Below are 27,982 nucleotides of genomic sequence, written 5' to 3'. Positions count from 1 at the left end.
CATTTCCCAAAAACTATCATTTTACTTAATTAGTTCAGTATTGTCACAGTCAAAAACATACTTAACTTAAAATGAGGGTTTGTCCCATCCATATTTTATTACGTATGTACAACACTGTTTATTATTACATTTACAAATAATGTACATAAGTTACGTAGTATTTACAAACAGTAAAAAATAAGACTCATATACAAAACAAGCTAAATCAATAAATTAGGCGGATTGGGCTGTACAAAATAAGCAAAACCAGTGAGATAACGTCATACCGCCCAATCCGGTTCGTTCACTCAACTTTGTTCTTTTGCTAAACTTTTTCTATTAAACTGTTCACGATTTGGAGAACGAACTAACCTCACTCTCGTATCCAGGCCTAACAACCGTTTCCAATGGAAAATCGTATTCTGGAATCTTCCACAACTGTTTCAAATCTTTCAGTTGTTCCGGTTTAATCGTAACCATGAATTCGTTCAGTTGCTGATTGTTGAACGTGTGACCAATCACCGAGGGTTCGTCATCGATGCGTCGCTTGAAAGTGTCTTCGAAACTGGGCGGTTCGATGTCCACGCTGGGCTGGGCGGCCACTTGGGGCGCTGCCAAACCCACGTTACTAGGATCGGGGCTGGTCGCTTCCACACTTTTCGGGTAATCGGGCGTGGTGGCTTTAAAGTTCGACGCAAAGTTGACCACCACATTGTTGTTTGGTTGGGTGGCATTGTTGTCGGATTTGGGTGGCAACAGACCAAATTCCTCTGGAATTGGCGACGTGGCTTCCACGCTTTGCGGGTAAACCGGTGTTGTAGCTGTAGGAAGAATTCAACTTAAGCTTCAAAATGTCTTTTATACTGAGGTTCATGAAAAAATGTAAGAAGCGGGAAAAAATTTCAAGGTGGAAAGTATCTTTTTTTCTTTATACTGTATTTTATTATTTTTTTTAAATTTCACATGGAATTGGTTTTACAGCAATTCTGCCATGGCATGTTAAAGTTTCTAAAGGTCTGTACAAAATCCTATGACATATATTCCTGACATCAAAATAAGCCAATTTAAAGCAACTTACCTTAGTCCGAAATTGCTCCGTTTTTGAGATTCAGGGTGGTAAATTTAAAAAATGAAAATCAATTTTTTTTTGTAGATTTTGTAATGTATTACTTTTAAATCTGGTACTCAGGGGTTTTTTGAGATACGAAATCCGAATTTGGACACATTTTTACTGCGACGGTTAGATGGCGCTTTACAGTGTACTTCTGATGGTTTTAAGTAATTTTTTTTTCGGTGGAGAAGAAAATGATATTTTAAACTAAAGCAAAAAAAGTACTCCTACTAAGAACTACTAATTCTCTATTATTCTAGATTCAGTGACGTATCTATAATGTGTTTAATCTGTAGATCTTTAATGTCAAATATGACGTTTACAGTCCAAAAAATAATATTAATTTATTGTATACCAGAAAGCAGTTTTTTTGTTTTCTATGTTTCATTGCGTTAAGTAAGGTTTGTTACAAAAAATAACAAACTATACAGGGTGGTCCAGTTTTAAGTGTCAATAATTCACCATTTGATAGCTAATCAAAAAATAAGTTGATTTGCATTATGTCATTTTTCTGAAAAACGTTTCCTAAGGAAGATACAGTCCTCCAAATTTCAATTTAAAAAATCGTTTTATAGTTTAAAACTGAACATCCAAGACTTGTGAAAGTCCAAATTTGTACTGAATAGTCTAAAAACTTTTTTACTACTAGGAATGGTCTTATGATTCGCTTTCTCAGACTGTCATCCTGGTTGAGTGTCTGAAACTGGTATGCAAGAACTAAAAAAAGTCCGGAAATCAAGACAAAGATTGTATTGCGCATGAAACTCATTTTTTACTACTAAAAATAATATAAAAATTGACTTTTAATGCTAGAACTGACTTTACTAGGACTAAAGAGAGTCCAAAAGTATATTTTCAAGACTTTAATTGGTGTACAACTCAATTTTCTTCAACTTTCAACAAGTCAAGAGGTAAATTAAATTTTCGGACTATTTTATTTCTAAAAATTAGTTCTCAAGACTATTATTATAGTATTTGGTACCAACATTTTTTTACTTTTATTACTGAAGAAACTTGACTTTTGGAAATAGTCTTAAACTCGATTTTTCAGTCTTAAAAAGCACTAAAAACAGTCTGAATTTCTTAGAGGTTCTACAATTTATTGCACCTATGAGTGTAGTAGTCAATTTAATAGTGAAGAAGGTTGTAATAACATTTTCAAGACTATGGTCAGTGGGCACACTGGCTTTTAGGCCTGATAAGTCAAAAACTTTGTAAAGATAGTCTTGAAACTCGATTTGAGGCACTGAAAACAGCCTTAAAACACTAAAAACGATTCTAGTTTATTAAGAAATACCCGAATTTTTAGCACTGAGGTGTCTAAAAGTCGATTTAATAGTGACAAAGCTTGGAATGCTATTTTAAGTCTATGAAGAATGTAAAAATTGTTTTTTAAGTTTGCTATGTCAATAACTTGGTGAAGATAGTCTTGAAACTCGATTTTCCAAGCTGAAAGCAGTTTTGAAGCACTAAAAATAGTCCAGAATTCGAAGAAAATGAACAGCAAAGTAAAAAGCACGAAAAGTTCGTTTTCAAGACAATTTTCATGAATGTTAATGTCCTGCATCTAAGACTATTTTCAAGATTAAAATATTGAAATTTGTCTTCAAATTATGAAAACTTACTTCAAATGCAAATTTTAAGCTTCTGATGTCACTTTTCATTAGTTCAGTCACATTTTGGGGTTCAAGTTAATTTTTAAAGTTTAAATGTATGAATTTGTAGTAACAAATTCTTGAAAAAGTAGTTTTTATGTCTACAAGTCAATTTTCAGTATTAAAATCTTTCGATTTGCATGAAAAGTCAATTTTCAAAACTAAAGTCTTTCAGTTTGTCTGAAAACTATGAAAACTGGCTACAATAATATTTTTTAAACTTCTTAAGTGAATTTTCCGTTTCCAAGACAATTTTTAAGTTGGGTTGGGTTAGTTTTGGGTCTTTGACCGTAATAACGTGTAATAAAGTGCTTGTTCCAAATTTGATCAATATTGCTCCAACGGTTTGACAGTTATGACAAAAAAAACGATTTTTTAAACAGAAATTTGAAGGGCTGTATTTTCCTTAGGAAGCACTTTTCAGGAAAATGACATAATGAATGTCAACTTATTTTTTAATTGGCTATGGATTGGTGAATTATTGACATTTAAAACTGGACCACCCTGTATACCGAGTGATCAAAAGCACATTTTAAAATCTGTGAAAAATGGAATTTTAAATAGAAAACCTTCCTGTGTATTTTATCCTATCCTTCCTGTGTATACTATATCATTTATCTCCGATCTCCCAACCGACGAAATCGGGGAAAAAATACCATAATATGGTATACGGACGGATCTAAAATTCCCGAGGGGACTGGAGCAGCAGTCTAAGGGCTTCGCACCAAAACCTCCGAACCCATGAGCCAGTTCCCTAGCATTTTTCAAGCGAAAATTCACGCCATAGAAAGGTGTATTCAATTTAACCTCGACAGGAAATACCGGAACAAGAAAATTGCGATCCTTTCCGATAGACAAGCAGCCATCAAAGCATTGAGCTCATCTAACATCAACTCGATGATGGTTCTGGAGTGTCTAGGAAAGCTCTAGGAAGGAACAGCAAGGTAGGGGTCCTCTGGGTTCCGGGGCACGTCGGAATAGAGAATAACGAACAAGCAGATACTCTGGCACGAAAAGGAGCATCAGTGCCACTGATCGGGCCAGAACCCTGAAGCTGAAGAAGAACTGAGAGCATCGCACTGGCAAAGACTTCCAGGACACACAAACAGGCCAAAGATCTCGTCGGCAATTTTAACCGAGCAAGATCGAAGACACTGATTAACCTCAGCAAAATTACTCTCAAGGCAATAACGGGGTTTCTAACTGTCGACTCAGAGAACACCTAAGGAAGCTAGGCCTAGAAGAGGACAGTACCTCTGCGGAGAAGAACCAGAAACACCCCACCACATCTTGCTGAAGTGTTATGCTGTACGCCACAGAAGATTAAACACACTGGGATTACCCCAGCTGGCTGTGGAAGAAATACTCAAGATCCTGAAATTCCTAAAGGAACTAAATCTTGAAGGGTTGCTATGAACAAGGAAACCTTGAGATAGCAGAAGAAGATGGGGTACAATAGATCTAATCAGGTCGCAGTACATCTGTCACCATCCAGACCTACCATTACCATTACCACGATTTTATCTACACTTATTATTTACACGAATTAGAGAATTAACATGTTATTCATAATTTTGAGTTCTGTCTGTATCTGTATACTAACCTCGAAAGCTGGAAACAAAATTCACCACAGTGTCATCGTCATCATTATAAACCTTAGGAATTTCGAGCGGTTCTTTGAATTTCGACAAGTCCACCGAAACTTCCTTAGGATACACAGGAGTGGTGGCTGTAAAGGAAGTAACGTTAACAATCTGTTAATTAAGAAACTGTACTAATAACCTTTAAAGTTTGACGCAAAGTGCACTATTGGAGAATCGTCCTGGGAGTCCTGGGACGTCACCGGAGGCAACTCTTCCACGCCCGAGAATTTTTTTAGGTCCACGTCTACGGTCTTCGGATATACTGGTGTGGTAGCTAAAATGTTGTAAATGTCAGTTAGTAGCAGAGGTTTTGTTAAAAAAAAAATATATTATTCAAGGTGTTTCCAAAATGGATCAGGAAACTTGAAGTAGCAATTTTACATAAATCATACAAAGTTTTGTAGGAATGTCAATAATTTTCGATTTTTGACCTTTAAATACTTTGAAGTTTAACTGTAAGATGTCAATGGTATTTTTAATGTTTACATTCTGGATTAAGTTAAACCGAACCTGTACAATTGATCCTTAAAAGTCAAATTATAAGTATCACCTTTTGTGTAAGTGCAAATTTAATCATATTAGTTTAATGGATGGAGAAGAGCAAAAAACATTAATCATAAATAAGGTTTTTCATGCACTTGAACCACACAATGATGTTGATGTGCAAGCGTGAAAACCAACCTTTAAAATTCGAAGCAAAATTGATCAAAACCTCTTCAGCGCCTAAAGGTGCGTCAAAATCTGACAACTTTGACACATCAAATTCGACTCGTTCGGGATAAATGGGGGTGGTCGCTATACGTTTACTATTTCATTAAAAAAATGCAAGTGTAAATTGACAATCAATTTAAATTACCTTTAAACTTTGATGGAAAATTAACGGGTGTTTGCTCTTCCGGATGAAATCCATCATCAATAGAAATATCAAATTCTGATAGTCTGGAGGGGTCTACGTCCACGTGTTTAGGATAAACTGGTGTGGTAGCTAAACAGAATTAAAAAAACACCATTAATATTGTGTTAAAACTAAACCAAATATTAACGAAAATACATATTCTCCATTCATTGCATGAGAAGAACTGAAAGTGGTTTAGTCTTTTAAAAAATACAATTTTCAATACGATTTCTTTTCGGATCTTTATTTTTGGTCTTAAATTTGAAATTAAATATAATCAAGGAAAACCATCCTAACATCACTAGTATTGTCCTCGTGATTCAATTATAATAGAACAACTATAATTCTAGGAAACAATGAAAAATTTGGTTTTCTTTTTTTGATACAAAAAGCAAATTACCTCGAAATTTTGAAGGAAAGTTCACCGTTCCATCCACTTCCGAATCAGGCGTTGCTTTCAATCCAGGGGGCGCTTTAGGCTTTAAATCACCACTGAACAAATTCACCTGGTTGACAGATTGTGAATCCAATTTCTTTCCATCAGGAACGCCACTGGCCAGAAACTTCCCTCTGCTGTTGTAGTCGGTTCGATAGTAGGATTGTTGAACTAAAGCAGGGGCGGTGTTCTGCCGTTTGCTAGGTGTCGCTTCAGTCGACCAGTGACTGGGTGCAATATATTCGGTAGAAACGCCTTCAGGTTCTTCGATAAAAAAACATTAACTTTAGTGGAAAGTGAATCAAATTTGAGCGATGACGTTGCCTTACCTACGATGTTGCTGCTAACTCGGGGATCTGCCAGATCTGGCCTGGGGGTTCTGTGATACTGCAAGTCTTCGACGAATGGCCGGCCCTGCTGACCGATCAGCAAGTTGGCACTGAAATTTAGTTTTAGAGTTTTTTTAATTTTTCTTTTACATGGATCACCCTGTATTTATAAAATTTTAATAAAACTTTTGCTTAACCAATACATGGGAAATGTTAAATGAATCAATGTTAAAGACAAGATATTGAGTTTTATAGGTTCATTGTAAACATTTTAACAATTAGCACGTGACTGTTCAAGAAAATGGTGTTCCATTATCAAAATTATCAAAAGTGGCTCAGCCAAGACATGGGAGTAGACAGTGGGTAGTTTGTGATTGGTCAAAAAAGCAGCTTTCAGCTTGCTGCTTTTTGTGACCAATCACAAACTATTGACAGTTGTGCTTATAACTTTTGACTTTATTTTTGACGTCAAAACTCATCATCGTCATGAGAACTGTAATAATCAGAGTTAATTACACTGCAGCGTCAAAAAAAATGTGTTTTACAGCTTTATGGTAGCTATTTTGACAAGTCTTAGTGAATGGCGAGTCTAGTGTCACAGGACAATGTCAAAGTTTGCTCAATAAGACATGGGAATTGTAATTTTGACAGTTGTCTTAATAAATAGGGTGTCTAGTATCACGTGACTACTGTCATTAACGTCAAAACTGTTAAGTTTGCTCAATAATACATAAATCTGTAAAAATCTAAATTCACTGCAATTTTCTTGCAGGCTCAAAGATAAGATGTGTTTTATAGCTTTTTGGCAGTTATTCTGACAGTGGTCACGTGACTGTCTTAGTAAGTGGTATTTTAGTATCACGTGGCAAGTGTCATAGACATTAAAAGTGGCAAAATTTGCTCAATAAGACACGGGAATTGTAAAAACCAGAATTAAATACTACAGTTGTGTTGCACCGTCAAAAAGGATGTGTTTTTTAGTTGACAGTTGTCTTAGTAAATGGTGTGTCTAGTCTCACGTGACAACTGTCAATATCATCTAAACTGTCAAAGTCACCATTTATTAGGTGTGTCTAATATCATGATAATTGTCACAAACGTCAAAACTGTTAAAGTTTGCTCAATAAGACACAAAGCTGTAAAAGTCAAAGTTTACTACAGTTGTGATGCCGCGTTAAATACAGAGCATTTTTACAGCTTTATGGTAGTAATTTTGACAGTTGTCTTAATAAATAGTCTAGTATCACGTGACTACTATCATTAACGTCAAAACTGTTAAGTTTGCTCAATAATACGTAAAGCTGTAAAAATCTAAATTTACTGCAAATTTCTTGCAGGCTCAAAGATAAGATGTGTTTTATAGCTTTTTGGCAGTTATTCTGACACTGGTCACGTGACTGTCTTAGTAAGTGGTGTTTTCGTATCACGTGGCAAGTGTCATATACATCAAAAGTGGTAAAGTTTGCTCAATAAGACATAGAAGCGATACAAATCAAAGTTGACTATAATGTCTTGCAGCGTCAGATATAGGGTGTGTTTTACAGCTTTATGGGAGTTATTTTGACAGTTGTTTTAGTGAATGGCGAGTCTAGTGTCCCAGGACAGTTTTCATAAACCTAACAAATGTCAAAGTTTGCTCAATAAGACATGGGAATTGTAAAAATCAGAATTAAATACTACAGTTGTGTTGCACCGTCAAAAAGAATGTGTTTTTTACAGCATCATGGTAGTTGACAGTTGTCTTAATAAATGGTGTGTCTAATATCACGTGACAATTGTCACAAACGTCAAAACTGTTATAGTTTACTCAATAAGACACAAAGCTGTAAAAGTCAAAGTTTACTACAGTTGTCATGCCGCGTTAAATACAGAGCATTTTTACAGCTTTATGGTAGTAATTTTGACAGTTGTCTTACTAAATAGGGTGTCTAGTATCACGTGACAACTGTCATTAACGTCAAAACTGTTAAGTTTGCTCAATAATACATAAATCTGTAAAAATCTAAATTTACTGCAATTTTCTTGCAGGCTCAAAGATAAGATGTGTTTTCTAGCTTTTTGGCAGTTATTCTGACAGTTGTCACGTGACTGTCTTAGAAAGTGGTGTTTTAGTATCACGTGGCAAGTGTCATAGACATCAAAAGTGGCAAAATTTGCTCAATAAGACATGGGAATTGTAAAAACCAGAATTAAATACTACAGTTGTGTTGCACCGTCAAAAAGGATGTGTTTTTTACAGCATCATGGTAGTTGACAGTTGTCTTAGTAAATGGTGTGTCTAGTCTCACGTGACAACTGTCAATATCATCTAAACTGTCAAAGTCACCATTTATTAGGTGTGTCTAATATCACATGATAATTGTCACAAACGTCAAAACTGTTAAAGTTTGCTCAATAAGACACAAAGCTGTAAAAGTCAAAGTTTACTACAGTTGTCATGCCGCGTTAAATACAGAGCATTTTTACAGCTTTATGGTAGTAATTTTGACAGTTGTCTTAATAAATAGGGTGTCTAGTATCACGTGACTACTATCATTAACGTCAAAACTGTTAAGTTTGCTCAATAATACGTAAAGCTGTAAAAATCTAAATTTACTGCAAATTTCTTGCAGGCTCAAAGATGAGATGTGTTTTCTAGCTTTTTGGCAGTTATTCTGACAGTTGTCACGTGACTGTCTTAGAAAGTGGTGTTTTAGTATCACGTGGCAAGTGTCATAGACATTAAAAGTGGCAAAATTTGCTCAATAAGACACGGGAATTGTAAAAACCAGAATTAAATACTACAGTTGTGTTGCACCGTCAAAAAGGATGTGTTTTTTAGTTGACAGTTGTCTTAGTAAATGGTGTGTCTAGTCTCACGTGACAACTGTCACTATCATCTAAACTGTCAAAGTCACCATTTATTAGGTGTGTCTAATATCACATGATAATTGTCACAAACGTCAAAACTGTTATAGTTTACTCAATAAGACACAAAGCTGTAAAAGTAAAAGTTTACTACAGTTGTCATGCCGCGTTAAATACAGAGCATTTTTACAGCTTTATGGTAGTAATTTTGACAGTTGTCTTAATAAATAGGGTGTCTAGTATCACGTGACAACTATCATTTACGTCAAAACTGTTAAGTTTGCTCAATAATACGTAAAGCTGTAAAAATCTAAATTTACTGCAAATTTCTTGCAGGCTCAAAGATGAGATGCGTTTTATAGCTTTTTGGCAGTTATTCTGACAGTTGTCACGTGACTGTCTTGGAAAGTGGTGTTTTAGTATCACGTGGCAAGTGTCATAGACATCAAAAGTGGCAAAGTTTGCTCAATAAGACATAGGAGCGGTACAAATCAAAGTTGACTATAAATGTCTTGCAGCGTCAGATACAGGATGTGTTTTACAGCGTTATGGGAGTTATTTTCACAATTGTCTTGGTAATTAGTGTGTCTTAGTATCACGTGACAATGTCATAGACCTTAAAACTGTCAAAGTTTATTTAATGACACTAGCATACGCTTTTTACTGAACCACCCTGTGTTTTGTTTAATATAAGATATAACGCTATAAAAGTCAAATTTTGGTTTGTCTTGGAGCGTCCAAAACAGGATTTATTTTACAGCTTCATGATAGTTATTTTAACAGTATTATCTTAGGAGATGTGTCCAGGATAACTTACTGTCATTAACGTCAAAACTGTCAAACTTTTCTAAACACGTGGAGACTCCTCAATTTAGTGAATCTACACCATTTCTAACTGTAGAGTCAAGAATAATTTAGAATAGTTAATTGTAATTCAGAATAGGCAACTGAGATTCAGAAATTGTAAAGTGTAATTCAGTTTAATTTTTAACCTAAATTGTGTTATTTTTTTCATAACATTGTATTATAAAGTATATTAATTTATTAGTGCTTTGGAGTTTCAGCTTTGGTCATTTTATCCACAGATAATGTATTTTATGGAATTGCCTTTGAATGTTCTTTCTTACATAGTTACAGTTATAGTATTCTGAATTATGCTTGCCCTTTTCTGAACTACATTTGGAAATGGTGTAGACCAAAATAAGTATTTTGTTATTATAAACATACATCACCTCATTAGAGAAGGCATCTATTAAGTTTCACAAAACTCTGTTCTTTTCAAAGACCAAAACAAAGTAATCCATCAAATAACGCTAAACTGCTTTGAACTTTAACGTTTTCTAATGGCAAACGTAACCAGTTATAAGGCAAAAAAGTAGACTGCACTTTAAACTTGATCGTAACATAATTATCGACGAGAGAAAGAAATAATTCTTGCTTTTACCTATAATCCTCTTCGGCCTTGCTGCAATTGACCATATACCAATGATCGCAAATCAGCATTCGCTGTTGGAACAGCGTTTTGCTCGGACATCGGTAGCTGAACTGTCTACCCAAACCGTCACACATGTGATACACCTACAGGGTTGAATTTTAGAAAAAAAATTATTACAAAACAGTAACAACTTACCTGACATCCGGTGGATACGTCCGCATAATAGCCGGAGGTGCGTCCGTCGCAGGAAAACGTGGATTTCGCCTAAAATAATCAGACAAAAACAAAATAAATCCCTGAATCGCAACCTAATAATACCGTAATCATCATCATCGGCATCGTTTGCGTGTAAAATTATCTAATTTTGTCTTAAATATCAAGGTTGACCAAGATTCCAATAACCGGTAGGTGCGTTAAGTGTAATTAATGTGACAGGAAGTTTACTTTTTTTTTTGTTAGCAGATTACGCCACATCGAGAATTGTTATCATCTTTAGTACGCAGTTTTTAACACGTCTATAGTGTTTGTTTTTAAAATTTTAGTTAAAAAGTCATCCTCCAAGTATACTAAAATAACATGCACCAAGTGTCCAGAACTTGGTTTGCTTCAAAGTCAGTTTTTTCTGAAACACCCTGTGTGCAAAGTTTTTAGCCGTAAATGATGGTTTTTTACTACTTTTTAGAAAAATTAAGGAACCTAATTAAGTAGAACCAATTAGTAATCAAGTTTGAAATCAGTTTTCAAACTAAAATTTGTTAAAATTTGTGGCACACTTACTTATCCCAATTAGCCACGGTTGTCATTCGAAAACTATTTTTCGTACAACTTCAGTATATAATTGTTGAAAATTTCGGTTATTTGAAGAAATACAAAGAAGGTTTAATAAGGGCAAAAATACGCAATTTGGAATTCAATAAAGTGCAGCTTTAAAAATTGAAAAGTTGAATGTTTCCGGAGGAGTCCAAACAAAACCAAAACTTTTTAAATTTGTACAACTTGGAATTGGGCTGTTTTTTCTGATGTGTTATATACAGGGTGATTCCAAAGTTGGGGCTTTCCTTTCACTTACGAATAGGGCTTCAAAAAATAAGTTTTCTTTTTTCCTTTGACGGTTTTTCGAAATATGAACAATAACGAAGATACAGGGTGTCAAAGTTTTACTGAAAAAAAACAAAATAAAAAATAACTTAAATTTAATTTTAACTAACTACAGGTTATTCCTTATCAACAGACATAAACAAAAACAAAAGGTTTCAGCCGCATTTGAACTAATTTTTAATAGTTTGACATTTTAAATTAAAACAGCATTTAATTTTAGGCACGCATTAAGACGGTTTTTATTTTTTTACTGGGAAATGGTGCGTCGTAGCAAAAAATAATAAAAGGGGTTTTATTTTTAGAATTGAACAAGGAATTCAATAATAAATTTTATTTTGAAAAAAACCAGTAGGGTAATAATTTTTTTTAATGTTTTAAAAAAATTATACGCACGCCACTGGTAAACGCAAGAAAATTGTTGTTTCTTGGAAAATTTCCTTTCCACGTAGCTTTTGACACCTACAAAAATTTGTTTAATTACTTCATGTGGTTTGGCCAAAATCATTAAATTATTATTTTTTCAGTAAAACTTTCACACCCTATATCTTCGTTATTGTTCATATTTCGAAAAAGCGTCAAAGGAAAAAAAACCTTATTTTTTGAAGCCCTATTCGCAGGTGAAAGGAAAGCACCAACTTTGGAATCACCCTGTATACAGGGTGTCCCTGAAAGATCTTTACAACGCTCTGCTGCAGTTAGCTGGGGTCAAAATAGAGCGATTTAGCCATATTTGCCTTAATCCAAAGGTTGATAATTACAGAGCTACAGGGCGGCAAAGCAAAAATTTAAAAATCAATTTTTATTCGTAGTTTTTATACCAAACCATTTAAAATTGTGAAATTAGGTATCAACGATTTTTACATTGATCGTAGAGGGCACATACTATTCAAGTAATTTGTTTAATTTCTTTGTTTTTTTTTTTCTGCTTAGAATGTCATGTCGCTATTTCAGAGACACCCTGTATTATGTTATAGTTTAGTAATGCAATTCAGTAAAAATAATAAAATTTTTTACAATGAAGGATGCCTTGAACATAAAAACTCAAGAATTCTTTGTAAAATTATTTGACACTTATCCACGTGACATCACTGCCATTTTCAAACCGATGAGCATGTGACACACTCTCAAATAATGTGTCACTTTTTTGATTTATTTTATGAAACCACTAGATCATTAATGATATTTTATGCGTGTTGCAACATTTCGGTTTTTGGAAATTATTATAAAATTTTTTAATGTTTTTTTTTTTTAAATCAAAAAAGTGGTCATCAAAAATATGTCTAGAATCCAAAAAATAAATTATATTCACTATATTAGTTACCCCCAACTAAAATGAAAATTACCTGAGTTTTTCACAGGTTTCATACCCGTAAATCACATTCAAACTGTACAGGGTGTCCCAATAAGCCGTGCACGTGGCTGTTTCTACATAGTATGGCTACGAAAGATAGTTTTTATTAGTAAATGTGACCAAGAGAAAATGCTGGAAATAATTTTCAGCTTTCTAAATCTACCGCTAGGGGGCGTTTCGATACCACTAAAATGAAAAATGTCCAAAAACTCAAACAATGTAAAAATCTTATAAAAGTAATCCCCTATTCTCTACGAAGAATTTTCCTATTTAACTTTTTTTTCTATCTCTTCAAATAAAGTGGTGGGAGTAGTCCAAAGTTTGCTTTGGAAAAAATGAAATATCTCGAAAACGGCTAATCGTAGAAACTTCGTTTTTGCGGCATTTCATGTCTTGTAGAGGGTTCAAAACAATGTTTCATTTAGTCTTTTCGATAGAGGGCGTTTTTACAAAAATTGCACTTCTTGAAAAAATCAAATGCAATGGTATAGCTTCTTATTAATTATTCCATAAGCAATCAGATTATCTCTATCGTGTTCCATTTGGAGTTTTTGGACATTTTTCATTTTAGTGGTATCGAAACGCCCCCTAGCTGTGGATTTAGAAAGATTATTTCCAGCATTTTCCTTTGGCCAAATTTCCTAATAAAAAAAATTTCTTCTAGCCATACTAGGTATAGTTTTCGAGAAACAGAAACACCCTGTACTTATCAACATTCAAATCGCAATCTACGTATGTAAGTAACATCACTTAGTGTGTCATTTACGAATAATTTAACTAACAGGAATGATTTGTCATTCCTAAATCTTTTAAGAATAATAAATGAATGTGTGAACCATCAAAACGTATTTACCGGACAACATGAACAAATCCGTTCGATTAGTTTGTAATTAATTATGATTGAATCATCTTTACTGGAATTTTGAAATATTAAGTACAGAAACAAAAAGTGATAATTATTTCTCTTGATTAAGAGTTGTATATTACTTTATAATTTAGCGAAAAATGTACTTTGAACTATCCAATAATAGCTATTTATGTAACCAGTTACGAAAAGATCAATTTTGTGTAACGAATGAATATTTGTCGTAATTATTGACAATGAGTTACACAATAAGACATTTTCGAAACGTGTTGCATACATAATTTTTTCTAATTTTGACCAAAAAGCTGTGAAAACCATTTTTTAAAGTGATTTAACAAAAATATTCACTTTCATAGCACCTTGTATAAACTGTGACAACGACATGTTATGATGGATGTCGCCCATATGTTTCTACGGAAATGCATAAAAACAGGGAGTGATGAAATGAACTTTTCATAACTAGTTACATAAAGTGATACTTTTCGTAACTAGTTACGAAAAGTAAAACGTTTTGTCACTCTAATCAGTTTTGAAAAGTGTCACTTTATATGCCAAAATTAGAAAAATAATATTTGATTGACACGATAACCTTTTGCAACCAGGGCTAAGACCCCCTGTGAAGTAAAAAAATCACACAAGCCACTGAAATTCAAAAAAAAAAACACACACACGAAACTTATTGATTCACAATCGATCGGCAAGATTTTACTGACTAACGTAATTGCGATTCCATCTACGGATTGAAATTTCATTGACCGACAAATCGCGTTATTATATCACTTTTTTATGCAAACAACAGTACATAAATGTCGTCATTGTTCTGGCGGTCGTCACTTTAAGATGATACGAAAACAAAAGCCGGAACGTGACGTAATAACCGTGTCGTAATGAGGTCTTTTGTACAACTGTGCGAAAATAACTTACGCCCCGCGTTATTTAAATTAGGCGAGCGTTTGTTTGTTTTAGTTGACCTGATTCTTCTTCAACTTTTATTGCTCCATTATTTACCAGTAAGAGTCATTCATTGTTTTCCCTCATATACAGAGTGTCTAAATGAATTTCGCTTATTTTTTTATTAATATTCCACAGAAAAACACTTTTCTCACTCTTAAGAGTCTTAAATGTTGTAAAATTATTAAGCATGGAATAAGATAATTTACTGTAATTATTATTAAGTGAAATAAAAAAATAGTATATTATTAACCAAGGTTTACCAGAAGAAAGAAACCCGGTTAAATATAGAACACTTAAAGAACCAGGAAATACGGAATGAGCTACAAACAAGAATAAACAAAAATCTGGAAACACTCGAAAATAAGGAAGAATACCGGAACTGCAGAAACATAAATGAAAAATGGTGCGGAATTAAATCAGCCGTATTGGAACCCTCAATAGACATGTTAAAGAAAGAGAAGCCTGCAGGAAGGAAAGAATGGATAACTGGCGAAATCCTTGATCTCATGGATAAGAGGAGAAGCTATAAAGGAAAAAATGAACAACGATATAAAGAAACACAACGAATACTCCGCTCAAAAATCAGGAAAGCAAAAGAAGACTACTATAAACAAAAATGCGAAGAAATTGAGAAATTACAAGCCAAACATGATAGCTTCAACATACACAAAAAGATCAAAGAACTCGCCGGCACCAATAAACAAAAGCAACTCAATATATTATACAACAACAACGGAAAAATAGTCACAGAAACAGTACAAAAACTAGAAATATGGAAAGACTACATTACACAACTATTCGAAGATGAAAGACGACAAACCAATCTTGATAATATAGAAGGGGATTTAGGCCCGGACATAATTAAGGATGAAGTGACATATGCACTGGAGATGCTGAAGAACGGAAAAGCTGCAGCTGGAGATTCTTAAGCTGATGGAGGAAGACCGGATTCATATTTTGGTAGAATTAATCAATACCATATATAGAACAGGAATAATACCCAATGACTGGTTGCTATCAACTTTTATAACTCTTCCAAAAAAGAAAAATGCCAAGCAGTGCTCTGACTACCGTACCATTAGCTTGATGGCTCACATATTGAAAGTCCTGCTGAAGGTAGTCCATGGTAGAATATTCAGGAAAATAGACATAGACATCGGCGATACACAATTTGGATTCCGTAAAGGCCTAGGAACAAGGGAAGCGCCAGTTTCACTCAATGTCCTGTCACAAAGATGCCTAGATATAAATCAAGACATGCTTTATGGACTACAATAAAGCTTTCGATAAAGTAAGGCATGACTTGCTCATAGAAACATTAATAAAGAGAAGAATAGATCTCAGAGACATAAGAATAATATCAAACTTATACTATGGTCAAAAAGCAGTAGTACGAATAGAAGACATGACATCAGAAGAAATAGAAATACAGAGAGGTGTTCGTCAAGGGTGTATACTATCACCAATCCTCTTGAATCTGTACTCGGAGGACATAATAAATGGGGCACTTGATGATCAGAACATAGGCATTAAGATCAACGGCATGACAATAAATAATCTGAGGTATGCTGACGATACAGTTATTCTGGCTGGAACATACGAAGATCTGCAGACGCTAATTAATAGAATGGTCACGGTAAGCGAAGAATATGGACTATCACTGAACATAAACTAAACTAAAATATATGTTGATGACAAAAACAACTCAGGACATTCGTAGGACATACGTAAACAATCAACCTGTTGAGAGAGTAAGAGAATACAAATACCTAGGCACGACCATTAATGAAAACAACGACAGCTCACAAGAAATACGAATCAGAATCGAACAGGCCAGAAGCACATTTATAAAAATGAAAAGGCTTTCCTGCTGTCGGGATCTAAACCTGGAACTGAAAATACGACTAATGAGATGCTATGTGCTGTCCGTACTGTATTATGGGATGGAAGCCTGGACGCTGAAGGTAACCGAAATGAGGAGACTGGAAGCGTTTGAGATGTGGGTATACCGAAGAATACTGAGGATTTCATGGGTGGACAGAATAACCAACGTGGAAGTGATGAGACGTATGAATAAGGAGAGAGAAGTTACTACGACAATTAAGGCCAGAAAATTGCAATATATGGGACGTGTCATGAGGGGGGAAAAGTATCGAATATTGCAACTTATTATGCAAGGAAAAATCGAAAGAAAGAGATCTGTGGGGAGAAGACGTAATTCATGGCTGAAGAACCTTAGAGAAAGGTTTGGATGCAATAACAACGAACTATTTAGAGCTGCGGTCTCAAAAATAAGAATCGCCCTGATGATTGCCAACCTTCGAAACGGAGACGGCACCTGAAGAAGAAGAAGAATCAAGGTTTAAACAGAAGCTTTTATTGAGTGAAACCGTGGATAATATAGCGTTTTTTTCACTATTAACCATATTTTTGATGGTCCTTTTAGGATAACAACAACCTAATTTATCTGTCTCTTTCAAGTATATTTCATATGTCTTAACAGACATTGTCAGACTAGAACTAGAGATTAGGCTCTATTTTTGACCTAGGTCAGCAATAATCATTAAGGTGGAGAAAACTAATTTCTCAAGTTACCAATTGGTCAATAATGGTATCAGTTTATCATGTTAGTAGTGAAGAAAAGTTTAAATAAACGTTTTAGTAATGAATTTCAAAATTATGTTTGCCTCTTCTGACTTTATTAGGTATCCAAATATATCTGTTGAAATCACATTTTAACTGTGAAAGTATTTTTTTTAACGGTTAACACCCGTGTTGTAGGAAGAACTGTTAAAATTCATATTAAGGTTTACACTTTCGATTTCATTGAAATTTGCTTATAAATTGCTTAAATTTAACTGTAAAACATATAGTGACAAGCACCAAAATTTGCATACTAAGGATCGTTTTAACGGACTTTATTTTTATAGCAAATTGGTAAAGAAAATAGTTACGCAAGATGAAATCTAAAAAATCTTTAGTAAACAATACTAATATTTCGTAATCGGACAATAATTTTTCCTAAAATTCACACGTTGCAAACGTGAACAACAAAAGGCTACCATAATAGTAAATGCGTAACTACCTAGTCTTAATCGGTTTAACAAAATTTAAACTAAATCCAAAATAAGTATAGCAACAATAAACATATGTCCACATTTGTTTACACTATAATGACCTTAAAATAATTTCCATATTGTTCCGAATCAGTCGTAAGGTCAGCTTTGTTACGATTTAATTATATTTTGATGTTGCTTCAACAGCTGCAGAATGACAGATGATGACCAAATCCGCACGTAATCCTTTTTAGGGTTAGAGGGGAATGTAATCAGGTCATGTTATGTGCGTGGAAAATTACCGACTATAATATAATAGGTACATAATGAAGATCATAACCTGGTGAAAGGATTAAGTAAACACTTTTGCTTCAGCTTGGTATGATGCACGCGAATTTGTATGTGGAGCCGGATTTGACAAAACGTGATACAAGATGATTCGGGGTTTTCCCACCTACACTGTTTTTTTGATTACAAATTATGGTTGAGGTATACAGTAAATACAGGGTGGTCCAGTTTTAAATGTCAATAATCCACCAATGGATAGCCAATCAAAAAATAAGTTGACATGCATTATGTCAATTTCCTGAAGAAACACTTCCTAAGGAAGATACAGACCTTCAAATTTGTTTAAATGCGTCGATATAAGGAATAATCTTTATTTTCTACACTCACTGGATATTATTCAAAATTGACAAAAATGTCTAATTGGGTTATTGTATTTTTTACTTTAAAATGGTTCAAAACGATTCAAATCTGGTCATCTGTGAGGTTTAAAAATCAGGATTTTTGGGCTTTATTTTTTTATTCAATTAAACACTGGTAACAGTCCGAATTTTTGGACTAATTTAATTCTAAAAATTAGTGTTTAAGACTAATATCGTAGCATTTAATGCCAAAATTGTTTACTTTCATCAATGAAGAGTCTGAAACTTAACTTTTACTAGAAAAAATTGTTTAAAATTCGATTTTTCAGTCTTAAAGCAAAGTGAAACGTCTAGAAGTCAATTTGATACTAACAAAGCGTGAAATGGCATGTTTAAACCTATGGAAAATGTAAAAATAGTTTTTTAAGTCTCCTATGTCAAAAACTTGGTGAAGATAACCCTAAAACTCGATTTTCCTAGCTGAAAGCAGTTTTAAAGCCCTAAAAATAGTCCAGAGTTCTAAGAAAATGAAAAGCAAAGTAAACAAACCTGAAAAGTTAGTCTTCAAGTCAATTTTTATCAATTTAATGTCAATATCCTGTATTTAAGACTATTTTCAAGACTAAAATATTGAAATGTATTTTCAATCTATGAAAACTTACTTCAAATGGAATATTTAAGCTTTTGATGTCACTTTTCATTGGTTTAGAGTTACTTTTTGGTGTCTAAGTCCATTTTCAAGGTTGAAATGTGTGAATTTGTAGTAAAAAATTGCAGATAAAGTAGTTTTTCATGACTACAACTTAATTTTTACTACTAAAGTTTACATCAAATATTACTATTTTTGTTATATATTAATGATATGGTCTACGCGCTTAAAAGATGTAAGATAGTTTTATTTGCAGACGACACCATGATTTATATAATAGGAAAAAATCTCCGCGAAATGTCAATTATTATAAACAATGAACTTAATGAACTATTTAACTGGCTCTGTAATAATAAACTAAGCTTAAATACAAATAAGTCAAAATTCTGTGTATTTAGCAAAAAAATCGAAAATAAACCAGGAAGACATTCACAATGTAAAGATAACTGTAAACGGGGAAAATATTCTTTATGAAAAAGATATTAAATATCTGGGTGTAATTTTGGATGCCAACTTAAATTTCCATTCTCATGTCGATTATATAATGAGAAAATTCGCAAAAGAAGTTGGATTCTTAACAAGGATTGGGAAAAATTTGTCAATGAGTACAAAATTAATGTTGTATAATTCCATTGCGGTTCCATATTTGCAATTCTGCTCAACATTGCTGTTCAATTTACCCCAATACAAGATAAATCAATCCAAAACAGAGCAATGAGACTGATTTTAAAATGTAATGATTATACTCCTGTGAAGTCTATTTGTTTATTTTTAAATTAAAGAAACGTTTTTTACCTGATTATATCTGCGATAAGTTAACAGTTTTTGAAGATGTACACAATTATGGTACAAGAAATCGTACAGATTTTATACTGACAAACAGATGTAACACGAATCAGTTGCTCAACTCTGTGCTGTATAAAGGCTTAATAGAATTTAATTAAACTACCTGTGATTATTAAAACCTGCGATAATTTGACACAGTTCAGGAGGCTTTTAAAAAAATTTATTATAGATAGGTTGTAGGATTTGTTCATTTTATTTAGTTTTAATTTGTGAGTGTGTGTTTTATTTTATTTTTACATTGCTTGTTTAGTTTTAGACATTAGTGTTCCCCTTCATAAGACTCAAAACTTTTAGTTTATTCTTATAGTTAAGTGACCTTTTTATAACATGTATCTTTTGTAGCATTGATGCTAAATAAATACTTACTTAACTTACTTACTTAAAGTGAACTCTTATTTGGTCTTCTTGGTTTTTTCTTATTGCCCCTACTAACTATCGTTACTTTAAACAAAATATTACTTAAACATAAAGTAAATTTGTAATTAAAAGTTTACAAACAAGTGGTTCTAAAAAAAGTGAGATATTTTAGGTTAGGTTAGGTTAGGTTAGGGAAAATGTAACTTACTGTTACTCTTAGAATAAATTGCACAAGAGCAATCAATAAAGTTAACACATAACGCACACGTTATTTAAACAATAGAATGCTAATATCTGAAGCAAAAGCAACCCAAACAATTCAAACTGATTAAGTAATTTGCTAAGCGACTTTCTTTGTGCTGTTCTGTTCCGATTAATGGATTCAGCATTAATTATATCAGTATGTCTAATCTAGAAAGCTTGTCTGAATTATAATTGACATAGTCCGGGAGTTTTTTCAATTCTCGTCAGCGACCGCAGCCACTCATCTGAGCTGTTGTGGTCATGTGATCATATTATGTGACCACAACCTAAAAAAAGTATTTTCTTTTTTTTTTGAACGAGTTTCATTCTTATTTGCGATCAAATTATCTCGTTCAGTGCTTTTACTAACGGAACTATCTTAATAATTCTGTTGGGTAATAGATACCAATTATTACATCAATAATGTCGTGTAATACAGGGTGATTTAAAATGTGCCATCATTGCTAGAAAATATCTACACCATTTACACATGTAGTTTAGAAAGCGTCAATTGAATTTTAGAAACCATAAGATAGATTTGAAAAATATCACTTGTATTTCAGAAAAGGTACTTTCAATTTTAGAATAATAACTTTGATTTTCGAAATTGCAATTTGTATTTCAGATTAGTCACTTGTAGTATAGAAAAGAGCAGTTGAATTTTAGACATTTGTAATTTGGAAAATTAGAGTGGAGCAAAAAAAGTAAATAAGTAAAAAAAAGTACATTGTGGTTTAAGCAGTTCAATGAAAAATCGATTTATCTCGAAAACCGTTTATTTTATCGAAATAAAAGAAGAGTACAATTTTTCGATAAAAATGTTAAGAGTATCCATTAATGGCGTTTGCAGCTGAAAATAATGACAGCTGTCAAAGTTTAAGCAAATTGTGTCTTAGGTCCAGTTAGTTCCGGCCTTTCGAAGACGAGATACCGGGTTTTCATGTCAAATAGAAGGTCCCTTTCGATAAAACATTAAACCCAATAATGATTACAATATACAAAGTGTTTCAAAAGTTACGGCCAAAAACGTTAATTGGAAGGTAGTTCTTTGGGGCTCGATATTTCCCTTAGGAGTGACTTTAAAAAAAATGAACAAATCGTATTATTTTGACCTCCCTTGTAGGCCCCCGAGAGATTGTCATATAGTTATGGGACACCCTGTATATTTTATATAAATTAATACTCCCGATGGGCGGGATTTTTTGCTTAAAGTGATATTAAAAAAAAAAAATTAACTAATAACCACATAGAAACACAAAAAAATCTGAAATTGAAATAACGCGTTTTAAAATACAAGTGACCTTTTCTGAAATACAAGTGACGAATCTGAAATACAACTTACGTTTTCTAAAACCAAATTTACGATAATGAAATACAAGTTATAGATTCTGAAATCCAACTTATATTTTTAAAATCCAAGTGATATTTTCTAGACTACATGTGTAAATGGTGTAGTAAGGAAATAATTAATAGGTATAGTTGGATTTTTACCTTTTGAGAATGACGTCCTTTTTTTACATCTTTGTTTCTCGCATATCAAACATGTGAAATAAACAATTTTAGCAAAAAAGGCACGTTGTTAATTTTGTCGTCCTGTCAAATTGAAAACGTTGACATTTACTGTCACTTTGGTTTAAGCGAATATCAATGGTATAAAAATGCTGCCCTACAATGAGAAGCCCCCATATGCTAATTCTAAATGTGCTGCTTTTTTTCGAGTACGAAAAGAAATAGTTTCCAGATGTCAACTGAAACTCTCATGATCACTCATTTTTCAAAGCATTTGTAGGTTAAAATTTGTGATCTAATTCCAGACATGCGTGTTTTTTCACCTGCTTGACGTCATTCTCAAAGGGTAAAAATCCGACTATATATGAAATTAAATACATGATTTAAGTTTTAGTAAAAAAATCACGAAAATGGTATAAAATACAAAGCTTTCCACAACTCTGGAAAAAACACATTTTTAAAAAAAAAACGTCTATATTGTGTTTTAGATTATATTTTTTTTTGTACTAAAGTAATGAGGCCTTTGGGGGGGAATGGGAAAATGAACTACAAAAAAAAATCATGTGAAAACCTTACATGATATGATTATTGTTTTAAAAATCACTATTTAAAAATTTTAAATTAACTTGTGGTACTAAACACAAACAATAAACAAAACTAATGATTTATTGCTGTTCCGACATCAAGTATTAGTAATATACTCGAAACAATGACTCGCCTAGACAAATAGTCGGGATCATCATTAAAATTGAAAATATTTTTGTATCAATCGTCCTTTATTATCATCCTCGTTGTTATTGGTGATATGTAATAATTACCAGTCTTCATAGCTTTGCAATGGTGGTATTCTCGCCACCTTTTCTTGAATCATTAATCTTAGGTAGGTATGCCGTTCGATTACTCGAAGGTGTTCCTATATTAATCGTATTGTTGGGTGTTTATTGAAATTTCCTTGTTCTGTGTTGAAGTGAAGGAATTGATTAATGTCAAACCTAAATGAAGGGTTTAAAATTAAATTTTATCACATACACCAAACTGTCGATTAGAAGGGACAAAACAACCTAAAAGAGTTTTTGGCAGATATCTCAAAAACGGCTAATGATATCAAATTGAAACCTACTGGTCTAGGATCCACCATGGACCAACTTATGTTAAGTACACAGTTTTATAGAAAATCACTGGATTTTATCCTAATAACAACATTTTGCAATGTATAGTATATTATTTAGCTAATTCTTGAGAATATATTCGGTCTTTCTGTAGAAGGCAACATCGTACCAATATCCGAGTTATGGGCGTTTTATTAACATATAAATTTATACCATTCCACTGTAACAGAGTTGGTAAAGTGAAACGGCGTTTACGTGGGTCGTTCACGAGGAGATTTGCGCACCCTGACCTTTTGAAAAGTACCATCGTACGCTTTCAGTTTTTGTCGCGACTATCAAGTATTTTTCCGAATACATATCAATCATATAAATACTTGAAAAATAGCGCAAATATAAAAATAGTTTTAAACAGCTGGAGCCGCTGAATGAATAAAACTTTTGCAAACTAACAAATTACAACTTTTAAGTCCATACATACAACAATAAGTATAGAGAGATTAAAACAGTATTTTAAATTTGTAATTTCTCCTTAACAAGAAGTTTTCATACACGTTGAAACAAGCTACAGTACAGGGTGGTTCACAGTATAAGTAACTCTACAGTTCGCTATTTTTGATTGATATTGAAACCGATTACAGAGCAAATTGACCTATTCTAAGAGAATCATTGAAAAACCAATATTACCGATATAAAATAAAATTTTACATTAAATTTACTTTCGAATAATTTCATGTCACCGTATAAGAAAGACTCTATTTTTATCCATCAAATTTGCTGTTTTGTGTACTGCCAATATTCAAAAACAAAAAAAAAGTTAGTGTGTTTTGTTGTGTAAATTATAAACTTGTATTTACATTAGTATCGCTTAAATATTCTGTTTTATTATAAACTTATGATGTCAAATAAGAAGTATAATTTTTTTCAAGGACTTTATTTAAGAAGTATATTCCTTCTCCAAGATACCTTGCGTTTTACTACTTTATTGTATAGTTAGCCTCGAAATTGTAAAATTTACTCAATAGGTAATATAATAATAATTTAACCAATTTAATATTCATTATTTTATGTAAAGTTTGACATTTTCAGTTCCCAAAACATACACATATAAGGCAAGGGTTTATCCTTGGGTCTTTTCCTAAGAGTGGTTACAAAAAACGTTATTTTTATGTTTTTTTGGTGGTCAAAAATTTGGTTAAAATATGAATTAAAAATATGAGTAAAAATACGAAATTCATTTATTTGTAATTATTTCAAAAAGTATCAATTTTTCAAATAAGTAACAATACAAATTTGGTCTAAATTTAAACAGGAAACAAGATAAAACTTTAAAAAAAGTGATGTTCCATTTAAACGACTTATTTCACTTTTTATCAAAAAAAAGTTAAAATAATTTTGATATTTTATGAACTTTTAGTAAACAGTCTGGGTGGCTGACTCTGTAGAATACATTTTTTTTTTTAGAATACAGAATTTGGGGTCGCTGATCCCAAAACGTGGTTAACTATGTAGGTTTTGAAGATATCGTCAAACCGACTGCACTAGCGTGTTTTCCAGGCAATTTTAGCATAAAATGACGTTGAGACGCACGCTCTAGCTTAAATAGCAAAAAAGTTAGGTTTCTCGCTTGGCAACGTCGCACAAACTGTAACTTTGTTATTTTTTTAACTTGGACCCCCCGAGTGACCACTCGTTTTCGACTAATTTGGGGTCGCTGATCCCAAATCCGCAGTCAGATTTCACGCACCTCTCACACAGCTCGAGTTTTTTGCAAAAACGTGGTTAACTCTGTAGGTTTTGGAGATATCGTCAAACCGACTGCACTAGCGTGTTTTCCAGGCAATTTTAGCATAAAATGACGTTGAGACGAACCCTATAGCTTAAATAGTAAAAAAGTTAGGTTTCTCGCTTGGCAACGTCGCATAAACAGTAACTTTGTTATTTTTTTAACTTGGACCCCCCGAGTGACCACTCGTTTTCGACTAATTTGGGGTCGCTGAATCCAAATCCGCAGTCAGATTTCACGCACCTCTCACACAGCTCGAGTTTTTTGCAAAAACGTGGTTAACTCTGTAGGTTTTGGAGATATCGTCAAACCGACTGCACTAGCGTGTTTTCCAGGCAATTTTAGCATAAAATGACGTTGAGACGAACCCTCTAGCTTAAATAGCAAAAAAGTTAGGTTTCTCGCTTGGCAACGTCGCACAAACTGTAATTTTGTTATTTTTTGACTTGGACCCCTTGAGTGACCACTCGTTTTCGACTAATTTGGGGTCGCTGAATCCAAATCCGCAGTCAGATTTCACGCACTTCTCACACAGCTCGAGTTTTTTGCAAAAACGTGGTTAACTATGTCAGTTTTGGAGATATCCTCAAACCGACTGCACTAGCGTGTTTTCCAGGCAATTTTAGCATAAAATGACGTTGAGACGCACGCTCTAGCTTAAATAGCAAAAAAGTTAGGTTTCTCGCTTGGCAACGTCGCACAAACTGTACTTTTGTTATTTTTTAACTTGGACCCCTTGAGTGACCACTCGTTTTCGACTAATTTGGGGTCGCTGATCCCAAATCCGCAGTCAGATTTTACTTACCTCTCACACAGCTCGAGTTTTTTACAAAAAACTGGTTAACTCTATAGGTTTTGGAGATATCGTCAAACCGACTGCACTAGCGTGTTTTCCAGGCAATTTTAGCATAAAATGACGTTGAAACGAACCCTCTAGCTTAAATAGCAAAAAAGTTAGGTTTCTCGCTTGGCAACGTCGCACAAACTGTAATTTTGTTATTTTTTGACTTGGACCCCTTGAGTGACCACTCGTTTTCGACTAATTTGGGGTCGCTGATCCCAAATCCGCAGTCAGATTTCACGCACCTCTCACACAGCTCGAGTTTTTTGCAAAAACGTGGTTAACTATGTCAGTTTTGGAGATATCGTCAAACCGACTGCACTAGCGTGTTTTCCAGGCAATTTTAGCATAAAATGACGTTGAGACGAACCCTCTAGCTTAAATAGCAAAAAAGTTAGGTTTCTCGCTTGGCAACGTCGCACAAACTGTAATTTTGTTATTTTTTGACTTGGACCCCTTGAGTGACCACTCGTTTTTGACTAATTTGGGGTCGCTGATCCCAAATCCGCAGTCAGATTTCACGCACCTCTCACACAGCTCGAGTTTTTTGCAAAAACGTGGTTAACTCTGTAGGTTTTGGAGATATCGTCAAACCGACTGCACTAGCGTGTTTTCCAGGCAATTTTAGCATAAAATGACGTTGAGACACACACTCTAACTTAAATAGCAAAAATATTAGATTTTATCACTTGGCAACGTTGCGCAAACTGTACTTTTGTTATTTTTTAACTTGGACCCCTTGAGTGACCACTCGTTTTCGACTAATTTAGGGTCGCTGAATCCAAATCCGCAGTCAGATTTCACGCACCTCTCACACAGCTCGAGTTTTTTGCAAAAACGTGGTTAACTATGTCAGTTTTGGAGAAATCGTCAAACCGACTGCACTAGCGTGTTTTCCAGGCAATTTTAGCATAAAGTAACGTTGAGACGAACCCTCTAGCTTAAATAGCAAAAAAGTTAGGTTTCTCGCTTGGCAACGTCGCACAAACTGTACTTTTGTTATTTTTTAACTTGGACCCCTTGAGTGACCACTCATTTTCAACTAATTTGGGGTCGCTGATCCCAAATCCGCAGTCAGATTTTACGCACCTCATATGTTTCAAATTTTGAAATACTTTTGAGATTCCAGCGTTGCAGCATTTACATAAAATCAGTGACAATAACGGATTTTGATTCGACCACTTTAGTGACTGATGCTATTTTTTGATTCTGCTGCTTAGACTGGACAGTTTCTGTTCTGATCAGTTTGTCTCTAAGTATTGTCGCTGTCAACACAAATTTTGATTTTCAAAAAGTATGGAATTTACTCCATTTCCCAGATATTTAATAAAAATTTACTAAACAAAAGGTATTAAATCCTCTAAAAAAGTTCATATAGTGAGAGCAACTGTTCTTAGACAAAACTTCCCGAAAATACATTAAAAAAACCTACGTTAAGTTAATTTTTCCATACTGGATACAAAAAAACATTTTTGGTACCAAAAAATTGCACTTGACCCTTTCACATTAAATAACTATTTGATGACTTTTCAGGTTTAAATGTAATGAAGCTATATTTTTAAATATAATTTCTAATTTACGTACCTGTTGAGCCACAACTGGTTTTTCCATCACAATTATCATTATCGGAATTAACCATCCCCAAATGGACACAGGCAAAAACCGAACCATTTTCGTTTTCCGAACCATTAGAACGTGTACGATTTTCGCTATAGGATGGCGCGAACTGGCGCTCTCTGCCCCCCAGAAGATGCCACTGCGGGTCAAATCGGGCGCGTGGGGAGGCTGACGGCGCCTTCTTAAACGCGTCTGCAGAAGGTCGGCCACGGGCTACGTAGGTGGGCCCCCCAATAATTGTGATGTCATACCGAACGATCAGTGTCACCTGCGATAATTAGTAGTGAAAATGACAAAATTACAGAGGAAAATCCTAACAAAATAACTAAATATGGGTTCAGGTAATTGGTAACGTAGGATGTTACATTTATAGTCAGTTAACATAGGACCTCAAGGTTTAACGTGCAATTATCACGTTTAACTGGAATTTTGCTGCGTTTAGCTGCTTTAGCTTTAGATTTCCTGATTTCCGGGTCCAACCGTTGGTTGGTTGTATAATAATTACTGTTTACGTGTGTAATTTAATTACTTTTCGAGTGAAACTCAATTATTAACGTGGTTTTTACCCATGAAAAAAATCAGTTTAATACTGCATTGTGACTGGTTTTCTCTGAACACTCAACGCAATAAACTTATGCTTCACGTCCGCGAAATTATTCAGATATTTAAGCAGTATCTCGTAGACATCAACAGTCAATTAGAAGAGTAACTCAATTTCGACGTTTCG

At 33.8% G+C, this 27,982-nt stretch overlaps 1 protein-coding gene across 3 annotated transcripts; it reads right to left on the bottom strand.

Moving 5' to 3' along the window:
* Window positions 1-2: 2 nt before the first annotated feature.
* Window positions 3-27,489, bottom strand: js (jiangshi). 3 transcript variants are annotated; one of them, XM_081993312.1, is made up of 10 exons: window positions 27,223-27,489; window positions 10,526-10,594; window positions 10,340-10,473; window positions 6,049-6,158; window positions 5,684-5,983; window positions 5,245-5,373; window positions 5,070-5,183; window positions 4,528-4,662; window positions 4,349-4,474; window positions 3-800 (listed from the first exon to the last, which is right to left on the bottom strand). In XM_081993312.1, the coding sequence occupies exons 1-10, from the start codon at window positions 27,325-27,327 to the stop codon at window positions 328-330; spliced, it is 1,695 nt and encodes a 564-aa protein (XP_081849438.1). In that variant the 5' UTR covers window positions 27,328-27,489; the 3' UTR covers window positions 3-327. The 3 variants fall into 3 exon arrangements, with proteins under 3 accessions (XP_081849438.1, XP_081849452.1, XP_081849448.1); XM_081993326.1 differs by lacking the exon at window positions 27,223-27,489 and adding an exon at window positions 14,234-14,357; XM_081993322.1 differs by lacking the exon at window positions 5,070-5,183 and having other exon boundaries at window positions 27,223-27,480.
* Between the last annotated feature and the right edge of the window lie 493 nt (window positions 27,490-27,982).

The sequence above is a fragment of the Ips typographus genome, linkage group LG1 (genome assembly GCF_016097725.1).
Source record: "Ips typographus isolate SLU linkage group LG1, UJ_Ityp_2.0, whole genome shotgun sequence".
NCBI classification, from domain to species: Eukaryota; Metazoa; Arthropoda; class Insecta; order Coleoptera; family Curculionidae; genus Ips; species Ips typographus.
Note: the sequence above shows the minus strand (reverse complement) of the source record. Positions and strands in the feature narration are given on the sequence as shown.